General features: G+C 34.5%; 1 protein-coding gene across 2 annotated transcripts in view; it reads left to right on the top strand.

Annotated features, from left to right (window-relative positions):
* The window catches only part of LOC145248115 (ADP-ribosylation factor-like protein 3), a 74,791-nt gene that overhangs the window by 50,851 nt on the left and 13,964 nt on the right, over positions 1–9,976 (top strand). For both annotated transcript variants that reach the window (XM_080109906.1, XM_080109905.1), the window contains exon 2: positions 9,405–9,548. In XM_080109906.1, coding sequence (XP_079966032.1) covers positions 9,405–9,548 — 144 coding nt within the window. The remainder of the gene's footprint in view (positions 1–9,404; positions 9,549–9,976) is intronic.

The raw sequence follows: 9,976 nt of genomic DNA, 5'->3' as shown, positions 1-9,976 counted from the left end.
AATTTTCACAAAGGATTTACAACTGTCTGCTTTTGCATAAAACTAAATGAAACCCACAAGTTGAACACCTTACACTTAGCAGCTGTATTGAAAAATTCATAATGATCAATAAATTGGTTTAGAAATGACTCCTGTACATACAAGTATATAAACGTATCTAACGAGATGGGTATATTTGCTGATGACACGCTCTATAATATGCATGAGGGAAGAACAGATGTACATAAATCTAACACAATGGCAGAATTGTTAGAAGATGACCCCCAGACCGTAGTGGAATGGGGCCATAAATGGATAATAACATTTAATGCTAACAATTACAAGATGCCTCTCCAACCCTCATATCCATGACAAATAGCACCCTACCTGAGAATTCTACCTTCAAACTCCTCGGCTTAACATTTGCGGGCAATATGTACTGGAACAAATACATAGAGGACATTGCAAAGGCTGCTGCAAAGAAGGTGGGTTCCCTCTATTGAGCTAGAAGACTACTCATGCCTGAGAGTATTCTGTACCTTTACAAGCCACCATTCGCCCATGCATGGAGTATCGTTGCTACATCTGGGCTGGTACATCTACCACTAGTCTCTCCCTCTTAGATAAAGTCCAAAAAAGAGTTGTTAATCTAATCGGTCCCACTTTATCAACTAAGCTCCAGCTCCTGTCTCATCACCACACTGTTGCATCTCTGTGCCTGTTTTACAAATATTTTAATGGAACGTGTTCTGATGAGCTTGTTCCACTTGTACCCCCTCGACGTACATATATCCCCGACAAACCCGCTTAGCAATAAGATCTCACCCCTTCACTGTTGTTGTCCCCAAATGCCAGAAAGCTTTCTATTTTAATAGTTTCTTCCCTCGAACAGCTAGACTTTGAAATTCCCTTCCTGCTGCCTGCTTCCCTGGCTGTACAGATATGCAGACGTTTAAATGTAACATAAGCAAATATCTTGTTAATCTTTCCTAGACATGGCCCCAAATAGTAGCCCCTTACGTCCAAGTGGCGATATGCTTTATAAGGGGTGAACATAAGTAAAAAAAAAAAAAAAAAAATTTTATAAATATGCGTACTCATCGCAAGCAGAGTTGCTAAAGTAAGTGGAGATAATAGATGATAAAAATGCTGTCGGGTTAAAAGTGCATTTCTTGTAATTGTTCAGTTATGCATGTTGAGGGCTGTCTCACTGTCTCAGTTCCTAACTAATAAAAAAACTTTTAGGCCAAAATCAACCTTGTTCGTTGACATAGTCTCCTTGTAGGGTGAGACACTAGTGCCAACCTTTCTCTAACAATGTGATGCCTTTATTTGTAGAACAATTTTGTCTTTGGCCCCAAAATATGATTTCATTTCCAATATTGCTTCTTGACTGAAACCAAATCTCTTTTCCTGGAACCGTCTTTTAATTAGGTTTCATTGAGCGTTCATTTCATTCATAGTAAATTATGTTTTGTCTTTGTTTATTATAAAACTAGCCTGAGTGCCCGGTGTTGCCCGGGTGTTTGGAGGTGTGTGCTGAGCAAAAAAAAAAAAAAAAGTGGTAAGAGGCAGGCAGACTTGAACCCATACTGCAAAGGAAGAAAAGAATGTGGGGAAAAAATGACGTTTTTACTGTTGCGTCCATCGCCAAACCAGAAGTGATGAAGGTTTAAATTAAGGCTAGTCAATCGAAAACAGGGATGACTTTTGAAAATATCAGCGAAAAAAGCGACCTCTCTCTGTAGAAAAGTGGCCAGTTGCGGGTGAAGGAATTAATGTTTTTAACCAATTTTTCGAGATTTGTTGTCTGAAGGATCGAGCTTCAAAGCGATACTGATCTCGTGAAAATTCGTCACCTCTGTCGAAAGTTTTAGACCGACATGCATACATTTAAACATACAAGTGAGTCTTATATTATAGACAAGCGCGGGGTACCCGGTGTTGCCTGAGTGCTTGTAGGTGTGTGTGTGTGTGTTGGGGGGGGAGGTAAAGAAGAACAAAAAGGAAACTTAACCCTGTTTAAATATTTAAAAAAAAAAAAAACGATAAAAAATAGCGATTTTAAAAATGGAAAAAAAAAATAAGGGAGGGGGCTTGGTGACAGGTCGCCTCAAACCTGGAGCCTTGAGGCCCATAGACTAAGCCTGAACAACTGCGCTACAATGACAGTCAATGCAAGAGCGATTAAAAAGTGAATGTCAAACATCACGCTATTCCCTAGTTTTTAATGAGGTCAACTCGTTTTACTGTGGGATAGTTGATGGTAACGTTTACATCCGGTTCGAATTCAGTGTTTCTGTTTTTATACTGAAAAGTGAAAGCAACATGCGGCGATCCGAATTTGTGGAATATTTATCTTTTCAAAGTCGCGCAAATTAAATAGACAGACGACCCCCGTTGTTAACTCATACATATTATGATTTAGACATTATATAAAAAGTTTTAAGATGTGAGTTGACCAATCGCTTCTTGGAAAAAAAGCCTTTCTCAGACATACACAAAAAGTGAACATACATACATACGCACATTTTCGCTTTTATATATATAGATGAAGAATTGAATGATGAATTAGACTAGCTGTATATATTCAGTATTGTCCAAAAGTTATTTTTATAATTTCATTTTTATTGCATTAACTCTTCTTCGTTGTTTCTTCTTTAACTAGTTTCTTTTAATCAAATATTTTCAATATTATATTTTTTTAGCAAAATTTTATTTATTTATATATATATATATATATATATATATATATATATATATATATAAGAAATTGCATTTATTGTTTTAAAAGACAATTTTTAAGAAATTGTTTTGTTTTAAAAGAGGATTTGTAAAGCGAGATTGTTTTTTTATGATATTGATTTTTCATTAAAATTTAGTTTTAAATAGTTGACCTCATCCAAAAAAATGTTATTTTTTGTTTTAGAAGAGTCTAAATGTAGGATATATTATGTCTGCCTTTCAGTTACATGTCGTTACAACACTGAATTGAAATATAAGCGACAGGTTGAACGTATAAAAATTATTTTCATTTTTTTTTTTGGCATCATAGTTAACAAATAATTTTCTTTGAATATATAAAATTGTAGAAAGTGTCACCCCCCCCCAAAGAAATTGAATCGACAGTTTAAAATTTTAACATCATTTTTTGATTTTTGCATCCTAATGAAAAGCCTACAGCCTACCCCATTCTTCAGACAAATTTTTTTTACTGTTGGCTGAGGTATAGTTTTCATCCTGTACAGTTCTAGGAGTAAACCTTCCCAAGCTTTATCTTCTCACTCTTTGAGAAGAGGTTAGTTTATTGCCAATCATCTGAGGTGCCCCAACCAGGGAATACCAATGGCATTGCCCAGACATTTTTTGCAGGCCAGAGTGCTCTTTGTTTAGGACTCTGGCTCTTCAAATTCAATTTCTGACTCATGTATCACATCATCTTGCTATAGGAGAGAGATAAATGTTGAATAAAACAAAGATCAGAAACACTGTATAACATGAATAATTGTTGTTCCTGCATTGTATGTCATGTTTATTTTATTTTAATAGCATTCATTATTGAACTAGCGGGGGTACCCCGGCGTTGCCCGGGTGTTTGGAGGTGTGTGTTGGTGGGTGGGGGGGGGTTAGATTAAAACAACCCTGTTAAAAAAAAAACGTTGGCCAGTTGTTTGGAGGTGTAAAAGTAAAAAAAATAGTTTTAGTATAAAGGTAGGCTTGAACCCCGAACGTTTGACGCGGAGGTGGAAAGGAAATGGAAAAATAAAACCCTGCGACCTAACCATCTCGACCACGGGAACAGATGAATTGATAAGTGTGTTAAGTTGACGTTTATAAACCAAAATTAGCAGGTGCGACAACGTCCAGTTGCGGAAACCAGTTTCTGTTTTCCCCGCTACGCCGTGATCAAACAATAAAAAAAAAATAACTAAGGTAAGGCAAACGAATGATGAAAACAGAAAAACGAACACGTGAAAAATGGCTTAAATAAGCCTGTTTCGATATTAAAATTTTAAAAATCGGTGGGTACCCGGGTGTTTTTGGGTGTCGCTAAGAATAAGCGAAGTAAAAAAAAAAAAAAAAACAAAACCCAGAAAAACGAACGTTACATGAAAAATGGCTTAAATAACACTGGTTCAATATTTAAATTTAAAAAATCGAAAAAAAAAATAAAACATCTCACACCACGATTCAAACCCAAAACATTTATATAATGAACCAAGGCCTTAACCAACTGAGCTAACGCGACGTACATGAAATTTCTTCGGTTTTTCAACTATTTAAAGTAAATCAGGTCACAACGTCATCTGACGCATGCGTAGAATTGGTCATTGTCACGAGAGGACCGTTTTTTTTTTTTACCTCCATGTCGAAAATTGTTGATTTTGGGATGAAAAAGTTAACGTTAATTTTTTCGATATTTTTCGAGCAAAGGATGGAGCTTCGATGTGATATCGAGTTTGTGAATTTTCGTCGCGTCTGTCGAAAGTTTTCAGCAGACATCCAAACATACACACATACATACATACATTTTCGCTTTTATATATATAGATTAAGTTATTTTTCGGAGGGGGGGGGTCTTCTAAAATGAAAATAAAACTGTCGTTTTGAACATTGTTTTAGTGGATGTACATAGCTTAGAGTTCCCTAGATGCCAGAAAGTCGCCCGCTCTAATATCTCCTTTCCTCACACTGCTAGACTTTGAAATTCCTTTTCTGTTTCCCTGACTGTACTGACATGCAGGAATTTAAATGTAATGCAAACAAACATCATGCTCATTCCTTACATAGTGCTCCTGTAGTCATGGTTCCAAATAGTAGCCTCTTATGTCCAAGTGACAATATGTCTTATTTGGGGTGAACAAGAGTTAAAAGAAAAAAAAAGTATTATAAGTTAAGTCAGTTTACAAACGTCTGTAATATTCATTTAACTAAAAGATATAAATTCGCTAATATTTTTAATACGATTGTTTATCTGATATCAGTACAAGTAAAACCATGTAGATGTTTCTGTTCATTTTATAAGTGTTGCTTAGATTATAAATGGGATGTTCAGCTCAATAGGTTTTAAGAGAGGCCTAACAAAGTACCCCCTTGATGTAAATCCCCCCCAATAGGCAGCAAAATCCCACCCCTACACAGTGGAGATTCCTAGATGTAAGAAAGCCTTCTACTCTAATAGTCTCTTCCCCAGAACTGCTAGACTTTGGAACTCCCTTCCAAGTTCCTGCTTTCCTTTCTGTACTGACATGCAGAAGTTCAAGTGTAATGTATACAAATATCTTGCTGCTCAACTCCCTACATAGTATCCCTGCAACTTATGTCCCAGATAGTAGCCCTCTACATCAAAGTGGCACTGTGCCTTGTTTGGAGTGAAAATTGTGATTAAAAAAAACAACAAAAAAAAAACATGTTGGGGTATTCCTATGATCTGTCAGTGGCAGAAGGTGTAAATCACATATTTGACTCCTTAGTAGCATCATCAGATCACCAAATAATGACAATAAATATATAAAATCAAGTCCGTCTGATTTTCAGAATTAGACATTGATAGCTTACATCCTACAAAATCAATGTTTTATTCTGAATAGCCAGTCAATTACAAAAGTTTTCCATCCGTTCTTCAAAAAGAAAATTTTGCTATCTAAATTGATTTCATAGATTACATACTATATTACAATAAATATTTCTTTACTAGCTATACTCTGCCACGCGTTGCTGTGGCTGAAATTGGCGCAATGGAAAAAGTTCCAAAATGAGAAAAAGCATGTTTCTTATAGGTTTAATTTCACATTCCGTATGGGTGCACAATTTTTGTTTTTCCATTTTCTTAGCTGATGTAGAGATTTTCTGGTTTGGTGACTCTTGAACACATAACATAAATTGTCCATGTGAAAAAACAGTGTGTAGCTGTAAGCCACACAATGGTAAAGATTGTTCCCTGAGATTTGTTGATGGTTATTGCAAACGACAATAAAATTGGAAAATGCAGTTTCCTAAAGTGTAATGATGTATCCGGTGGAATCATAGGAATGCGTGGAATGAACATATCTTCACCTGTGAAAGGTCCTGTAAAGATTGCTGTTTCTATGATATTGTTTGTTAATTTTTTTTACTGCAAGCCATGTGCCATTGCAAAGCTTGGATTGGTTTATATTTCACATGATAATTAGTACACCAATTTTCAGTTGCAGTATATGCTGAGGCATCCCTGGTAAATCTAGCTGTTGGATAATTAACCACATTATCTGCTTCCACAACAGTGTCGATGGATGTGTATGTGACTACCTTACTTGGAATTTTACGTTTAATAATAGTGTTAAGTTCATGGACGTCTTGGTATTGAGCTATTAGAATAGCTCGTTTACTCAATCAAGTGGAAGTCGTATAATTAATTTGAATATCTGGAAAAATCTTTTTAACCAATTCTTCTTTTAATGTAATAAAATTACAGAAGATAAAAGTCAAAAAATGTCGTCCTTAACTCGGATCAGCCAGCACTTTTCCGTGCCCAATTTCCCACAAGTAATGCAAAAATTTCTGTGCGGATCGAGCAGTCTGCAACTGGATATGCATATTTTGAGTTAAGTTTAATGTCTTCACATGGCACCAAAAAGTAGAGTATTTGAGGGAAGCATTTATTTCATCTGCCGGTGTTGATTGAAGAATTACAGATAGCATTTGTCTAAAATCTCCTGCAAGCAATATTACTGCATTCCCAAATGCTCTGCCATTGCCATGCAAATCTTGTAAAGATCGACCAAAAGCCTCAAGTGATTATTTGCATACCATTGTGCATTCATCCCAAACAATAAGTTAGCATTTCTGCAATATTTTCCCCCATACTGGATCTTTTGGAGATGTTGAACATGAGATTTTTGAAAAATTGAATGTTTAATAGTAGTTTCAAAGTAGAATAAGTAGTTCTTTTACTCGATAGCAAGGTCGCAGCTATTCCACATGCAGCAAGGGCTATGTCATTTTATCACCGAATGGCTGCCAAAATCAAGTTAATTAGAAAGGTTTTACCAGTTACTCCTGGTGCTGTTCTAGGTAGCAGTAATTTCCAAATAACTTCTATTCTCACAATAAGTAAATTAGGATTTATCCATGTTTGACAATGCCTTATTCACTGTAATTAATTGAGGAGACTACAATAGGATGAGGGATTAGATATATATATATATATATATATATATATATATATATATATATTGCCGCTCCCCGGCGAGTAGGGTTTTTTTTTTTTCGTTATGTTGTTATGCCTGGAAGGAACACGCATCCACCGATCGAATTGTTTGTTTCTTTTTTTCTTCTGTAGATGTCATGTTCCAAAGAAATCCGAGTCACAAGCTGAGTTACGTCTGGTTCATTAAAGTGCAAATAACTGTTTTTTTACTTATGCTTTATTTCTTAAATTTACAATTTCTGTGTTACTCTTTTAACGATTATTAAAAAAAAATTTTTGTTTTATGCACACGTGTAGTCAGGATCATTATTTTTCGTTATTTCAAAATGGTCGGCCGAAGAAAAGGAATGCTGTCGAATAAGTTTTTTTATAATTTGGTAATATTTTTTACTTTTTAATATTTAAAACCACAGTTAGATTAGATACAATCACTGTTATTAAATATTACGGAAAACGTTATTTTGGTATGCTAGAGAGGAACACACATCCACCGATCGAATTGTTTCTTTCTTTCTTTCCTCTGTGGATGTCATGTTCCGGAGAAATCCGAGTTGCAAGGTGAGTTACGTCTGGTTCATTAAATGCATAAGTACAAATAATTTTTTTTACTTATGCTTTATTTCTTAAATTTAACAATTTGTGTGTTACTCTTTTAACGATTGTTAAAAAAAAAGTTTGTTTTATACACATGTGTAGTCAGAATCGTTATGTTTTGTCATTTCAAAATGGTCGACCGAAAAGAAACGATGTCGAATAATAGTTTTTTTCTTTTAATTTGGTAATATTTTTTATTTTTTAATATTTAAAACACAGTTAGATGATAAACAGTCACTCTTATAAAATGTCACGGAAAACGGGCGTGTAAATTTCTAGTTTATCGATTTGGAACAAACCAGACTTTGATTTTTATATATATATAGATTTTGATAATATAATTTTCCAGATATTCACTGTTTTATTTTCTGTTGAATAATCAACAGAAGATGATTAGCCAATGAAATCAAAGTATTTGTTACAACTGGAAAATGCAAATAATGTCCATAATCTAATATATAAAAGGCTATATGCCTGTCTGTCTCCATATTTTCAAACTCTATCTCTTCCGAAACTAAAAGTCACAGAGCAGCACTAGGGGCCTCAAATGATTGGATTTTTTATGTTCTTTTGTGGGTCTTTATCGGGTTAAAATAGTTTTTAAGGGATCAAGAATGGGTCAAAATTGAAAAAATCGTTATACATTTAATTGCTAAAAAACAAAAGTCTACCTGTATCTATTTGCATAAACTAGAATGTCACAATATTAAGCGGACTTTAATTTCTGCTTACAACATATGAATCCACTTTGGATTGTTTATCTGTGAATTACGCTATTTGGTGCTTCAAGTTCTTCAGAGTTTAAAATATCCTATTTTGTATATGAATTTTTTTTTTTTTTACAAAGGGTTCACTACTTATCAAGGCCCAAAGACCACTCAAAGAGAATGGTTAAATGTCATATGATGCGACGATGGAAATTAGGCAGAAATTTATTATTTAAGAAAAAAAAGCTCAAGAATTTGTTAACATTAGACTTGTAATCTCAATAATTTAAGGAAATAATAACTTAATCACCGCTAAAAAGTCTGACTAGTAAGATATATAGTAATTCTACTAGTTCTTGGTTTAGCATAAAATTATAAATTCCCATCGCCCACTTCCTGCAGGGGCAAACAAAAACAGAATTTTAACAAAGGCGACCAACTTTTTAGTTCACAAAGAATTTTTTTTTTTTTGTACTTAGTCTCCTTGACATAATATGAAATTTCTCTCATCATTTATCAATCTACACATTCATTTTCGTTCTACTACTTAATAGATTTTTATAGCAAATATTAATAAAATTTAAAGTAAAGATTTTTTGTGCTTGTTCAGTATTCTTCCTATGTTAAAAAAAAGCAAAACTACAGAAAGAATCTCTATGATGTACCTACCAGTGATGAAATGAAAATATATAGTTTTATTTAAATGAAAAAATCAAATTTTACGGCTGAGTTGGAAGGCAATTTTGAAAACTGTCTCAAAATAAAAGGAGATAACTCAACATAATGTATTATGAGACTGAGAGTCTACATAACTCTGATAATTCTGATAAAATTTACCATTCTTTTGCTTAATTTAACTTTATTTGGAAAATACCGTTTTTAACATTATTTCAAATTTTTTTATTTAATATTTTTTTTATTTCTTTTCAAAACAGGGTTTATTATCACTTCTGAGGAAGTTGAAGTGCCAACCAGATAAAGAACTTCGCCTATTACTGTTGGGGCTGGATAATGCAGGGAAGACGACCCTTTTAAAGAAATTGGCTTCAGAAGACATAAGCCACATAACACCAACGCAGGTAAGGATGCTGGTATTCTCCCATGTGCACACATTTCTCCTTATTTCTTGTTAAACACGACAGGAAGACGAATGAACACATTTCTAAAGAAATGGCAGAAACACTAGAGGAAGACCTCCAATCTGTAGTGGAATGGGGACAAAAGTGGTTGGTCGCGTTCAATGCTGCCAAGACTAAACTAGTTTCATTCAATAATTACAAGAAACCCTCTCTACCACCCATAGCAATGGCCAACGACTCTTTATCTGAGAGTCCATCTTTCAAACTCCTTGGCCTAACATTCACAGGAAACATGAGTTGGAACAATTACATTGAAGGCATTGCCAGGGTCGCTGCAAGAAAGGTGGGCTCTCTCTACCGTGCTAGAAAACTACTAACACCCGAAAGTATCCTGTACCTCTATAAGGCCACCATTCGCCCATGTATGG

Source organism: Euprymna scolopes, chromosome 26, assembly GCF_053919585.1.
Source record: "Euprymna scolopes isolate OS-2025 chromosome 26, ASM5391958v1, whole genome shotgun sequence".
Classification (NCBI taxonomy): Eukaryota; Metazoa; Mollusca; class Cephalopoda; order Sepiida; family Sepiolidae; genus Euprymna; species Euprymna scolopes.
Note: the sequence above shows the minus strand (reverse complement) of the source record. Positions and strands in the feature narration are given on the sequence as shown.